Below are 14,848 nucleotides of genomic sequence, written 5' to 3'. Positions count from 1 at the left end.
AAATATATTTGCATAACATGCAAATCTGAAATTCCGAGAATCTTCTATATTACCAGTACTTTACATGTACTTTTATTTTACATATCATAACGTTTACATTTAAAATTACCCGCACCCGCTTCCCGAGGGAACTTCTTATCTTGGTTGTCCGGATAAAAAGTAGTCTATATTTTATTTTACTGCATAGTTTTATCAAAATCCATCCAGTCGTTTTTGTTCGAAACATACAAACTCGCGTTATATACAGTATTATTAATTATGAGAGGGAAGGAATAGTGAGTGCACTTGTATCTGCACAAATGCTTGTGCACTACAATATGTCCTGCGCAGTTAGCTTATCTCCTTACATGAGAACAGCCGCCGCAGCCGGTAATCGGCTTGGAGGACATCATCATCATCATATTAATTAACAATAGGAATAGGTTGATAGCTATCTAAGTAAATGTATTCAGCTAGTTTTTCTATTATTAGTATCAATGACCGTTTAGCAAGTGTAATGAAGTTCTAATTAAAATGGCAACTCTTTAATAGAATCTTTGGGCTAAGATTTGTAGGAATACTAGCTATCGCTCGTTAGTGTTTCCTAATATAATAAAGTCGAAACTACAGAACCGATGTCAAAAGTTCTTCCACTGTTGAAAGGCTAATTATACTAATGGTTTGAAGGCTCTTCTCTAGTAACATAGGCTATATTTTATTCCGGTAGGGGCAGTAGTTCCCACGGGACGCGGGTGAAAACGCAGGAAAACCAATACATAGATAGGTATTATTTCTCAACATTTATAATTATCTTACTATCACCTATGAGAAAAGGGAAAAAAACAATATAAAGGTAGTTTCCTACTATAAGCAATTTCGATATAAACGCTAGAAATTGGTCATTTGCGTAATAGATTTCGTTAAAAAATCCAGTCGTTAAAAACAATCGCTTTCGACCGATGACAGAATAACATATATAGACAATTTTTTTGTCATGTGACAAAAGAACAACCTCAGGGCGTGAGTACAACTGCGGAAAATAGTCGACAATTAGAATATTTAGAAAAATAAATAAAGAAAATTAACATAACAAATAACAATCACTAAAAAACACCATGACAACGAGCCTCAAACACATATTTACTTACTTACTGTACATACACTCCAACCAGTTTCACAAACCACTTTTTCTAAACGTCGGTACATGGAATAGGTGGTAATAGAACATCAATAAATATTATGCATCTTTTAAAATGAACTTGTGTCAAGGAACTTTAGACTGAACTTAAAAAATATGATCTAATATATCTTATAACTATTCTGTTATAGGATTTTAGAGTTCAGTATTCAAAGAGTCAACGGGGTATCGGGTTGCCCGGGTAACTGTGTTGAGGTCAGGCAGGGCAGTCGCTTCTTGTAAAGCACTGGTACTCAGCTATATCCGGTTAGACTGGAAGCCGACCCCAACAAAGCTGGGGAAAAAGCTCGGAGGATGATGATTCAAAGAGTCAACAGGGAATACTTTTAGGCAATGTCTTAATATCCCCAAATCTTTTATTTTATGGTTGAGCGCAGATATTTTAACAACAATTAGGAAGTTTTTATTTTACATGGTTATGTTAGCAGAAATAGAAAAATAATTAATTAAAGAAATACCCTTTAAAGTGAGGAACCTACCAATATATGTTTATATTGGATCGGTTACCTGAAAGATGACACAAATAGGAAGGGAGTGAGTGTCAGTATGACGAGTGACAGGGGAAATGGAAGAGGATGACATATTGCACCGACAACAGGGCAGGAGGAAAAAGAAGAAGTGAGGATCCTACCAAATCATTAACCATTTGTGACATTGGACACTCCAAAAAATGGAAGGCATGCGTATAAGAAAACCCTCACTAGAGAAACGGACAATTTAGCCAAGATCCAACGGACAAGCAGTGGCTGCACATTTCAGAAGAACCTTGGGGGAGGCCTTTGTCTAGCAGTAGATGGCTAAAACAATATCAAAAAACCCAAATCCTTTTTACATAAATAAAAAATCATAGGCAGTTGCTTCTTGTGGCACACTGGAACTCAGCTGAATCCGGTTAGACTGGAAGCCGTCCCCAACATAGTTGGGAAATGGCTCGGAGGATGATGATGAAAAAATCCTACAGAACCCACTAGCCACACCAAAAAGCACACACGCAATTTTTTACAAGATCTATTGGTACGGAACGTTTTTTCCTCGACTGTCGGTCGTCGCCATGAGCGAATATAAACTGGATTCATTCGATAACTATATAAAAGGTGGTTGGTCGGTAAAGGTGGCAGTATTACAAGCACTACTCTAAGATGAAATCGTTTGTCGTGTTCTGTGTTTTGGTAGCTGGCGCTTTTGCCGCTGTAAGTAGATTATTTTTCTTAATTATTTATTGAATAGTAAGATTTTAACAACATGTCGATATTTTTGGTAGTAATCTCTAGATTTGAAAGACTGGTCAAAGAAATCCTCTCTGTGACAAATAAAAATAACAACATAAAGTCGAGAGAAAATTATATAGACAGATGGGCAAAAGCTTACTTAGTTATTTTAAAAAGAGGAGAAAATAGATGATGCGAACATTTTAACACCTCTGCCGAATACTCGAGTTAAATAGGGGTCTACTCCAAAATGTAAATAAGTTATACTTTAAGGTCCATGTACAAAAAAATATCTTTTACAATTGATTTTTTTTTTATTCCAAAACATCAACAAAAGTCAACCCCAGTACTGTAGATCAAACGGGGCATAAAAACGATGTGTTAAATAAATCTATGCAAATATTATAAAGAGGTTTTTTTTCTTTATTTATTTAGGCTCCAAAACTGAACTGATTTTATTTGAATCCTTCACTGTTACACTATTCCCAAGTGACATAGACTATATTTTATCCGGGTACGGGAAGTTGTTTCCACTCAACACATCAAAAATACCCTTTGGTGTTAGAAACAAGGTCTAAGCTACCGTTGCTTAGGGCTCCAGAGACAGAAACCTCCTCACAATACGTGCCGTATCAATGAGTACTGCCTTCTGAATCACAAGTCCCCGATTTTTTGACGAGGACTCTTGAAACATTCAATGATATTTATTTCTGTAGCTTTGTGAGACTCTGAAAACATTAATTTTAACATGTAAATGAGAAAGTAACTCTGCCTGTCGAGCTTTCACAGCAAAACTACTGAAATGATTTGGATTTTGGTACACAGATAGTCTGGAGCCTGAGAAAAGACATATGACTACATTTTATCCGGATATGAAAAGTAGTTCCCTCAGGAAGGCGGATGAAATCGCTGGCAGAAGCTAGGATACATATATTTTTGTATTCTTGAAGTTATTATGCAATTCTCATAAATCTTGATTCAGGTCACGTATTGTTTATATTTTTGTTTGATACTGTTATATCAGCATTTTATATGCGTTAGTCGTTTCTTAGTTGTGGTTAAACTTGTCGTAAAAACTATTTCAAGGCAAGAAATAATAGCAATCGTTTAACACATAAAACTTTGTCGTTATACAATACCAATTAACTAGGTAATATATTTTAATTGACTAGCTGTTTCTCTCTATTCCACCGCTGCCCGACGGAACTACTTCCCCGCTTCCCGAGGGAACTACTTCCCCGCTTCCCAACGGAACTACTTCCCCGCTTCCCAACGGAACTACTTCCGTGCTTCCCGAGGGAACTACTTCCTATACCCGGATTAAATATAGCCTATTTTTATGAGAGATAATGTAACTAAATTATAGTGGCCAAAAAAATCAGTTCTAATTTTTGAGAAATTGTTGTGGTAAAAAAATTGTTCAATCAGTTCTAGTTTTTGAGAAATTGTAGTGGTCAAAAAATTCTTAAATCGGTTCTGGTTTTTTAATTCCTTCGTGCATTATTTAAACTATAAAAACATGAAAATAAAAATTAAGTAAATCAGTGAAAAGTTCATGGTCAGCTAGTTTTATTTAAATAATCGATTTGGTCTAAAAATAATCTACAGTATAGTGATTGTAGATAATAAAGAATTTCAAAGCTGAATCGATTACAATGAATTTAAACATGAAAATAGGTGGCAACCTGAAGATCGAGTAAGATTGCATTTTATCCGGGTATTAGACGTAGTTCCCTCGGGACGTGATCGAAGTCGGGGGCGTAATCTAGTGCAGAATAGAATGTAGTTATACAAAAATCTTATCTCCACCCCGTCTCTCCAGTGGTATACTGAGAGCTAAGAAATTCTATCGGCTGTTTAAAAACATCTCCGCTTTGAGAGAGTCTGGGCTTTAAGCAGCCACTAGATTTTATAAAACACTTTTGTAAAATCTGGTCCTGAATTCAATTTTCATACCACTAACTATAACATCTTCAGCTGTTTTTAACCGTACAAAACACACAAATTTTACAACCAAACCCTAACATCAAAACACCTCTTTTTCAGAACGTATCCCTACCCCCAAAACAAAATGAAAAAGCCAACCAAATCGCGACCGAATGTATGAAAGAATCCGGCTTAAAACCCGAAGTGCTAGCCGAAGCCAAGAAAGGCCACATCAGCGATGACGAACATCTCAAGAAATTCACCTTCTGCTTCTTCAAGAAGGCTGGTATCGTCAGCGAAGATGGCAAGCTAAACACAGAAGTAGCTCTGGCCAAGTTACCCCCTGGTGTCGACAAGGCAGAGGCAGAGAAGCTTCTAGATACCTGCAAGGGTAAAACTGGCAAGGATGTCACTGACACAGTCTTCGAGATCTTCAAATGCTACCACCATGGTACTAAGACTCATATTTTGCTTGGATTTTAATTTATAAAATTAAGTTAGGTGTAAGGTTCTCTGAATGACCCCCGTTACGCAATTGTTTTTGTTTTGTTTGACCCCTTTGTCGTCTCTAAATGACCCCTTTACTAGATTTGCTATGAAAGACCCCCGTAAAATTAAAACACGTAATATTTAATCTAAAGCTATTTTAGTATTTTGTGTTGCCATCCTTTTTATTAAAAAAGAGCCTCATTTCGTATTAAGTTCTTTTTTAAGTTTATCAAAAAGCAAAGCTGTGAAAAATGTTACCAACTAAATTATTGTTTTTATTTATTTATTTAAATAAATGATAATGTCTTTTAAAATATTCTAACTTATTTAAATACCAGTTAATCACCCGCCACTTTCTTCTCTCACTATTTGTTTTTATTAGATTCAGGTACCTAAGTAATATTTTGGGTAAGTTGAATGTACATATTTCACAATATACATAATACTATCTGCCTGTCTGTCTCTATCAACCCTGGTTGCTATCTTGACAGGAGCTACAAATCTGTCAGACTGTCACATGAATTTGAGAAAACTCTGACACTAGACCTTGTTATGACAACATTTCACCAAAATTGTTCGCATACAAAAATAAGTATGCTACGGCGTGAGTCCACAGCTAGCCACCGCAACCGCCGCGTGAACACCATGTTCGCGCGGCGGTTGCAGTGTCGCGGGCGTGTTAGTAATGTTCGCACGCAATGTGTCAGGCCTTGGCCTCGAATTTTGCGGGCAGCGGGGCGGCAGCGGCGGCGGCGCGGGCGGTCACCGCTTGACTGGAGTGCACCGCTCGTTGCCCGCTCCCGCGCCGCTGTATTCGAGGGCCGGTCCATTTGATTATACGCGTAAGATCCTGCCGCTCCCGCGCCGCCGCCGCTGCCACCCCGCTGCCCGCAAAATTCGAGGCCGAGGCCTTACTGCTTGCTAGAGCGAGTACACCACGAAATACATGCGGTGTGCCGAACAGTGCCGCACCAAGGGGGAATTCTTATTCGTATTACTTAGTTAACTTGCTGCCAAGTGAATTTGAAAATTATAAACTGACAATTTCTTTTACCTATCCATCTATTATTTTCCTTACTAGAGACAGGAACTGACTATTTGTATGAGGCTAATGTTAAAATACCAAGTCCACTAGTCTTACCTAGAGGTATTAGGTTGCCCTGATAACTGGGTTGAGGTGATCAGATAGGCAGTCGCTCGTTATAAAACACCGGTACGCAGCTGCATCTTGTTAGATTAGAAACCGACCCCAACATAGTTGGGAAAACGACTCGGGAGATGACGAATTTTAACATTCTATCCGCCGTAAGTCAAATCAGTCACCTTTCTTTCAACACTGTACTAAGCATACATATAACAAATATATTATACATATTTATATGTCGTTATCAGTCAAACAAATTTCACGCATCGCGTACAAAATCAAGACTCGTGGAACTGATAAGAAAACCGTGGAAAACCAACACAGTGTTACTTATAAATGCACTCATACGATAAATCAAGATTATACGCAGGATTTACAAGTAATTTTCACTTAATTCCTGGGGGAACTACTTAACGAATATTGATGAAAAGTAGCCTAAGTATTGTGTTATCTATACTGATATATAACAAAGAGGATTTTTTTTATTCGTTTGTACCCTAAAGGCTCCGAAATTATTGAACCGATTTGCATAATTCTTTCACAGTTGGAGAGCTACTCTTCCCGAGTAACATACGGTATAGGCAGTAGCTCTCACAGGACGCGGGTGAAACCGCGGGAAAACAGCTTAGCTACATGGAACTGCTAAGTTTCCTCCAAATCTATCCAGAAGTTTTCGCATGAACGAGAGAACACAAACATACATTATACATTCCCTCACAAAGTTTGCATTTACAAATACTACTATTTTAGTAGGATAGAGATTATCATGTTTATTAATTCAACGATTTATGCAGTTAAAGCACCTTTCACCTTTTATAACAAGAATATTAAATACTAGCTGTTTTCCCGCGGTTTACCCGCTTCCCGTGGGCACTATACTGCCCGTACCGGGACAAAATATAGCCTATGTTACTCGGGGACAGTGTAGCTTTCTAACAGTGATAGAATTTTTCAAATCGGTAGTTTTAGAGCCTATTCACGTTAAACAAACAAACAAATCTTTCCTATATATAATATTAGTGTAGATAAATATGTACATAGGATAACAACACTATGACCCTATTTTGTACTGAAATTAGACTAAGCCATAAAACAACGCTAACTATTTCACCATGCCAATAAATTCTATGACTGCATACGTACGAAAATACTTCAAACATACATAATTTTATATACCACACAACATTTTATTACCCAACCAATAAAGAACGTTATAACTATAGCACCAAAAACCGTAATCCAATACACACGAAACACCGTAAAACTTAATCACAACACTATCACTTGCACATAAAATTAATTTTAAAAATAAAAAAAAGAACGCGGAATTCTTTTTTCAAATCATACGTTCGCCTCGTTTAGCGCGCTTCGCAAATGTGACGCGTCGCGTTTAGAAAGTAGGTTGTAGTAAGTATTGATATATTTGAAAAAAGTTTAATTCTGGTTGTAAATTAAGTTGGGTAATATATTTTGTGGTGCCCTGGGGGGTAACTAGCCTAAATTGGACGTGAGCCCAGCCTGATATAATAGCTGCCTTGTGCAAAAACAAATATACAGTCGCCTGCATTTGCTTAACCAGGCAAGAATGCATATTTTGTTAATGAAGATTAGTTCACGCATCGCTTATCATTATTTTATGGCCATCATTTATGTGTAATCACGTATGTTCTGAACACGTCTAGTTATCAACCGACTTCCCTAAAACGGAGGTTCTTAATTCGGATGTTTTCAACTAACGATTTTTGTCAAATTACATGACGGGGACTATACTCTCCTATAGTTCGGCCATTCAGAGAATGCGTTCCTGACACGTCGCGATTGAACTGACGACGTAATAACATTCATTGATTATTGATATAATAATGTTGTTTTAATGCTCCTCAATTGTTAAAACGGTAAACAACCAGCAAAAATATTTTTATCGTAACTGCAACGCCATTGCAAAGTTACGTCGTCAGTTCAATCGCGACGTGTCAGGAACGCATTCTCTGAATGGCCGAACTATAGTAGGTATCTTTGTGTACCAGACCAAGTTCGCCAGGAAGCTGTGGATGCAGGTTGCTGAAGATCGACCAAGTGGCGAACCTTTGGGACGTCTTTCGGCTGACACGACAACGATATATAAGACATGACTGACTAAAGCCAAAATTCTGCTAATTTGACCATAGTCACAACAGGGGAATATCAGAAGCCAGGAAGTCTGAAAACTACTTTTACCAAAGGGTATCAATCAGGTTGCCCAGAATGAGGAAGTCAGATAGGCATTCGCTTCTTGTAAAACACTGGTACTCAGCTGCATCTTGTCAAACTGGAAGGCGACCCCAACATAGTCGGGAAAAGGCTAGGCAGATGATGAGATTTTGTCAGTGTTTGTTTATCTTTATATGTTTATCTCATCAACTTTAGATATCATGTTTACGTGTATTTATACATTAACACTAAATGATTCTGTCAGAATGTGTGTTTAGTCTATCTTGAAGTTTTCATCTGTTTTCTTAAACAATCTCTGTTAGTTTAGATGACAAGATGCTGTATAGAGGTACAGTGGTCAACATAATTTGTTTATTTCTGACAACATAATAGTTAACTATACAAAAAAGAGTCTGTTTGTAATGTTAAAATAACTGCCTGTTACCACCTATATACATCGATTTTTACTGCATACAGGATACATATTTTAAACATATGTATATTTAAACGACTTAAAAAAGGAGGCTCTCAGTTTAACCTGTACCTATGCAAAAAAGTTTTTGAGTACTGCTTTTTATGTATGGCTGTTATAAGGAGTAACTAAGACTAGTTTTTATCCGTGTGTGCGAAGAAGTTTCATTTAAAGGCGGGACACCGCAGGGAGCATCTAGTTTATTAGTAAATTATGCTAGTAGATAATTAGCCAACTACGTCTTTACTTTTACACTAACAAATATTTGTACAAGCCTTTAAAAATGTCTACCATCCATTCAAATATTTCTTTCGTGCAAGAATTTTAAATTAGGCAGGCTTTGAACAACTTTACGCAAAATACCAATAACATGTACTTACATAACATATTTACAACCAAATAAAGTAAAAAGCATGACTTGGCAAACAAAGTTTGACGAATAACTTAAGTCATTTTGAAACGTTAAACGTCATTTTTTTATATAAAACGTCAAATAAATTAGCCCTCATATCATTTAAAATTTCATCCAATCCATCACACAATTTAGAAAAAACTTTTTTTATAAAATCGACTTCAATGTGGTACCTAAAACCTTTCTCCTAATGTGCTAAAAACCATGCTGAAAACTGCATCGAAACCGATTCACCCAAACGGGAGATAATCGCGCACAAACATACATTATATGAATACAGGCCAAACTGAGAACATCCTTTTTTAAGTCGGCTACAAAAACTTTTGCATCCAACAGTACATTTGTACGAACACCACAGTGAACGTTAACAGGGTAAGCTGAACAGCAATCGATACTGTCGCACTGCAATGATAGGTGGAGCCGTACATTATTTAGTGGACCGACCTCTTTCTTCAATTCTAAGGATAAATGGCTTTATTTCGAAGAATAGTGCATTTGACGTTGAAGCAAAACAATTTAAGGAGCTAAGTAATAGGCGCATGGGGTCGATCGATCATGAGGTTAAGCAACGCTTGGCACGGTGGTACCAACCGTGGATTGGTGACCATGTCAACATGGTGTCCTCCTAGCCGATTATCGGCTACGGTGGCTGTTCTCATGTAAGGCTAGTCTGCCAGCGCAGGACATATTATAGTGCACAAGCATTTGCGCAGTAGAGTGAAGAAATAGTGCACTCACTATTTCTTCACTCTCATAGCCCAGAGAGAGATCAGGCGCAGCACCGACATTTACGGGCTCTCCGATGCACGGGTGAATCAATCACCGACTTCCACTCTCCGGGCTGCTTTGCGAAAGTTTCTAAAAACCAACAAAGCTATTTCGGCCCGACTCGAGAATCGAACCCAAGGCCTCGTGCTCAGCAGCCGCGCTTGCGACAGCTAGACCAACGAGGCAGATCCATGTCAACATAGAGAGTTAAGTAAGTACTCCATTTTTCTCGAGTCCACTCCTAGCAGGTCTTCGTGCACAAAGGTTGCAATTTCGCGCACATTTTAGAAATTTTCGCACATAATTTGTAACTTTTGCTACAGGGGATAAACCAGCGGAAATATTTTTATGCGTCACAGTGACACACAACGGTGGAATATTGCCTATATAACACTAAGGTACGCTGATCAATCAGACGATTCAGGTAGTCGGAATCCGTGTCAGCAAATACTACAGAGATGTATTTGCTGACGACTGATACCTTCGCAATACGGTTGAATAGTAAGAGTGTCGCACACAGAAGTATCGATTTTTAGTTCAAATATTTAACTTGAAGATTAGGGCTTTATTTTCTGTACCTGGATTTTTCACACAATATTTCTTGGAGTATTTTTGAAGAGTTTGTTTGTGTGCATGCGCTGATGTCAGCAACTATGTACTTGAAAAATTCTTTCAGGATTAAATTTTTTTCACCCAATTTATCGAGGAAAGAGTTTTAGCCAGGTGCGCGAGTTAGAGTAAGTTCTCACGGTCTGCAGATGAAACCAATGGCGGAACAAATTCGATGATAATGAGGGTTTTCGATACTTTTTCTGCCGCCAGGCGGCGCTTCGTATGCGTCAGGTCCAAACAGCTGTCAAATAGTATGGAATTGTAGGGTCCGAACTTATTGTTTATTGAAATTCTATTATATTGGAAGTGTTATTGATTTTATTATGGACTACGGTCAGAATAAGGTTTCCGAACTAAAAATTGAGCTAAGAGAGAGGGTGCAAAAGTCACTGGTACTAAGGAAAAGCTTGTTGAAAAATTTGTTACAACACACAATATGATTTAGTTTTTTTTATTTACTCAACCTCAATAGTAAAACAATAATGCAGTGCTTTAATTATAAAATAAAAAAAACACTAAAATCGTTCACTATTCATAGTAAAGATAAGCACTTTGACAGTTACCTGGACCTGACGACTCGGTGCTGCCACCTGGTGGACGCCATTTTAGAAAACCCTCATTATAGAGACACAGGTAAAACGGAAACTAGAGGTACACAGGCCCGCCGTAAGCGGGCGTGCAAGGCGTGCACCGCACGCGGGCGGCACGTCCTAGGGGGCGGCAAATCGAGTGACTTATCACGTAATATTAAAAAAATGCAATATCTTTTTACCAATTATTTGATTTCAATATTTCCGAACACAGCAATAGCCGCCCTCGCTTTGGTCGTCCCCTATCAATTTTGACGGGTTCACCCTTTGCATCCCCAAAAAAATTCGCGCTCGCTGCGCTCGCGTCTCCATGTCAGATATCGCAGTTAGTAGCGGTAGGGCGCGGTTGGGCGACGGCCCAGGGCGCCGGATATAAGGGGCACCGCAGGTGCCCCCACCAATCCTTGATCAGAATGTTACTCCTATTTTTGTTTTAAATTTCATCAAAGATTGCAACTTACAAGAACTGTATCCAAATGAATGGATAGCATCAGGGCCATCTTAACTTATGGTGCAGCGTATGCGAATAACCCGGGCGCCGCGGGCTCAGGGACGCCGAAGCGAATTTGTGTTTAATTACGCGTTAAATTTGAGAAATTCTCGAACAAACACTACTTTTATGTCCCAAAACTCAAAAATTTTCGCGCTCGCTCCGCTCGCGGTTTCCTTACTTTAAGCTTCAATTTTTTATCACATATAGCTACTTTTAATGTCCCAATACTCAAAAAAAATCACGCTCCCTTCGCTCGCGGCTTCTTCACTTCACAGTCGTTTTTTATTATATATGTTTAGGACTTTTAGTGATGCAAAACTCAAAAATTTTCGGGCTTGCTTCACTTTACAGTTGTTTTATTTTTCAACAATATTTTAGTCTACCCTAGCAAAAAGGTAGCGTCGTTTTTGAGTTCTTTTATTAATAAGAAAGTAACTTCTAGTTTCCATATGAACTTTCTTATTAACGGTACTACTTTAAGTCCCAAAAATATAATACATAGGCGCCAACACCAACAAAGAGTTATGTACGTCTGGGCAAAATTTTAAGTAATTTTTGTTTTGAGTTAGAACAATATATACGAATATAACAAAAAAATTCGCGCTCGCTTCGCTCGCGCAATCAGAAGACATGTTCCGGTGTTTTTGCATTCACTAACCAGCAATAACTTATGTACGATTGGGCTACATTTTACGTAATTTTTGATTCGACTTGTTAACTATAAAAAAAATATATTCGCGCTCGCTTCGCTCGCGCAATCGGTAACTACACACACCTCTGTTTTTCGTATGGGTTTGAATTGCAGTTGAAGGGCGCCGTAGAAATCTCGCCCAGGGCGCTGGTAGAGTTAAAACCGGCACTGATCGCAATTTATCTTTGTTTAATTGTTGAGGCATTCTATTCCGAAAAATCATTTTTCGCGCACGTCCGTTATAGCTTTTTGTTCACTTTGGCTTTTTATGATATGTTTACTTCATGAAAACTCTAAGGAAAAAATCGCGCTCGCTTCGCTCGAGGCTTCATGTACATTAGCGCTTCATTTCTGTGCATATCTTACTTTTTGACTTTGCTTTGTTAATTTACAGTGGTTTTTATTTGTTTTGTGTCCTTAGACTAAAAAAATTTCGCGCTCGCTTCGCTCGCGCTTCCTTACATATGAAATGTGTCTCATGCGTCGACTTTTTCAACGGGAAACCCACCAAAAACCATTAATAACATATTTTACTGAAATTAAACATTGCTATAGATATTTAATTTCGTTAGTTTAAGTTACCCATAATCTGTTCTAAGCACTTTGATATACATTATGTTGGTACCTACCCATTAATCACAATCTTTCAATACATAGGGGCCACTTGGGTAATGATTGCACTGTATTGATGCCCTAAGCAATTACTTAGTCTGCTTATGGGCTAACCCAGGACTTCTTAGGTTACTCTAAGACTTAGAGCATTTCAAGTAAATAAAAAGTTATGTGTAATATGTTATGTACCTATTGCAATATTTATGTATCCAAAAGGAAGTGCGTTTTTTGCAATCAGAGCGGTGCATGTACATATTTTTTTCTGTTGGACAAGTAAAATGGATATGAATGGGCGGGGGGGTCCGGTCCCCCTGGACCCCACCCCTTATATGTTTTTTGACAAAACCCAGTATAATATGTAGTCGTAGGGCGGCATAATCGGTTTTGCACGCGGGCGAACAAACAGCTAGCGGCGGGCCTGGAGGTACATTGCAATTGTGAGAGTTTGTATGCATGGATGTTTGTTACTCTTTCACGCAAAACCAGACAGAACTTAGCAGTAACAAAGCTGGTACATTACAGTAAGTTTAGGCTACTTTTTATTTGCAGGAAGTAGTTGCTAAGAGTCGCGGGAGAAACCGCTAGTTACTGAATAAGGATTGTGCGAAGCTTTGAATATGTCGAGACGCGGATATAGGATCTTATGAGAATTTTGTGAGTGCATATAAAGTATTTAAGACAAAGGTGTGAAAGGTGTTATCACTTTTCATTCTGAGATTTTGTGTAATTTGAATATCTTTGGCAATCGCTACGGGTAATCAAAAGGCAGTAATTCTGATAACCAGTATTACCAAGGGGTATCATTTTGCCCCGGCAACTGGGTTGAGGAGGTCAGGAAGGCAGTTTGCTCCATGTGGCACACTGGTACTCAGCTGCATCATGTTAGACTGGAAGCTGACCCTAACATAGTTGAGAAAAGCCTAGAAAAATGTTAATCATTTTGGGATTTTTGAGGAGTTGCAACAAGATATTTACAGTGAACACACAAAATGCATGGCACCTTTTCGGAGTCGGTTAAAACAAAATCCTCACCATCACTTAAATCCAATGTTTTAACACCTTCTTCTAAGATAGAGGGCACTAAATGTTTCTCACTGGACATTTTCACTTAAAACAATCCTGGGCACTACTTAAGTTAAACCAACCACTTACAACAAGAACTAAAGTTACCTATAAAACGCACGAGACACAACCAGATGCGGGAAATTCATATAAGAAATGTGTTTTCTTATTTTACCTAAGTTACCATTATATATGAGACATGGTCTTATCTCTCGCGATAATAATATACCTCATGTATGTAAAAAAAATGTTTCATGCAAAAAAGAAACAATTTACTTGGGTAAATAAAATATTGAAAAAAAAAAAAACATTTCCAATTTCCTGCACGTCCTTGTAAAATCCACCTTAATCACAGATTACTTCAACGCTTGTATTCCATTCTATTCTACTGTCCACTGCAACTTAGCTCACGAAATTACGAAACATATGCGATAACGTCATAAAAATGGGACACCAAAACACTATGTACATAGATACATACAAGTGAGTTTCCGAATCATGGCATAATCAATTACAAACATGATAAATTACCGCAACGAGAGTTAACGACTAAGGCCCAAGTCCACCGACAACTGAACGGAGTTTTCACGTTTAATTTTCATAGTAAACAGTTATTTAAAAAAGACTGTTTTTTAAATAACTGTTTACTATGAAAATTAAACCTTACTTTATGTTGTCGGTGAACTTGGTCCTTAGTCGTTAACTCGTTCATTTTGACAAAACTAATATTAATATAACTACATTATTATCTCGACATTATAATTTTAAAACACATAAGTAAGCTTATTATATATAACTTGTTATAAGACATCATTAGCGCCTACAAAAAATATTAATGCAAAGTACATAAGTGGTTTATTTGCTGTTAATGTTTGCAAGGAAAACTTGTCTTCAAATCACCTAGCCTTTTCGCAGGGTCGGTTGAGTACCAATGTGACACATGAAGGGACTGCCTAATATGACCTCAACAGCCATCCCGATAGCACGACTTCTCTTGGTAAG

At 37.9% G+C, this 14,848-nt stretch overlaps 2 protein-coding genes across 5 annotated transcripts in view; one reads left to right on the top strand and one right to left on the bottom strand.

The window, feature by feature from the left end:
• The window catches only part of LOC124643256 (adenosylhomocysteinase-like 1), a 56,707-nt gene that overhangs the window by 16,555 nt on the left and 25,304 nt on the right, over positions 1-14,848 (bottom strand). The window contains exon 1 of one of the 4 annotated variants that reach the window (XM_047182158.1): positions 7,139-7,503. The exons of the other annotated variants lie outside the window; for them this stretch is intronic. The gene's annotated coding sequence lies outside the window, so the exon portion shown is untranslated. Of the gene's footprint in view, positions 1-7,138; positions 7,504-14,848 lie in introns of those variants that run through there. 4 annotated transcript variants of the gene reach the window in all.
• Positions 2,233-5,114, top strand: LOC124643257 (general odorant-binding protein 56d-like). Its single transcript, XM_047182160.1, has 2 exons — positions 2,233-2,367; positions 4,432-5,114. The coding sequence occupies exons 1-2, from the start codon at positions 2,317-2,319 to the stop codon at positions 4,792-4,794; spliced, it is 414 nt and encodes a 137-aa protein (XP_047038116.1). The 5' UTR covers positions 2,233-2,316; the 3' UTR covers positions 4,795-5,114.

The sequence above is a fragment of the Helicoverpa zea genome, chromosome 27, assembly GCF_022581195.2.
Source record: "Helicoverpa zea isolate HzStark_Cry1AcR chromosome 27, ilHelZeax1.1, whole genome shotgun sequence".
Classification (NCBI taxonomy): Eukaryota; Metazoa; Arthropoda; class Insecta; order Lepidoptera; family Noctuidae; genus Helicoverpa; species Helicoverpa zea.
The sequence above is the reverse complement of the archived record's forward strand: the minus strand, read 5'-3'. Positions and strand labels throughout refer to the sequence as shown.

Excerpts from the sequence above, each read along its gene's own strand:
- LOC124643257 (XM_047182160.1), top strand. The coding sequence starts at position 2,317 with ATGAAATCGTTTGTCGTGTTCTGTGTTTTGGTAGCTGGCGCTTTTGCC. Across the intron at positions 2,368-4,431 it reads TAGCTGGCGCTTTTGCCGCT|AACGTATCCCTACCCCCAAA; the intron begins GTAAGTAGATTA and ends CCTCTTTTTCAG.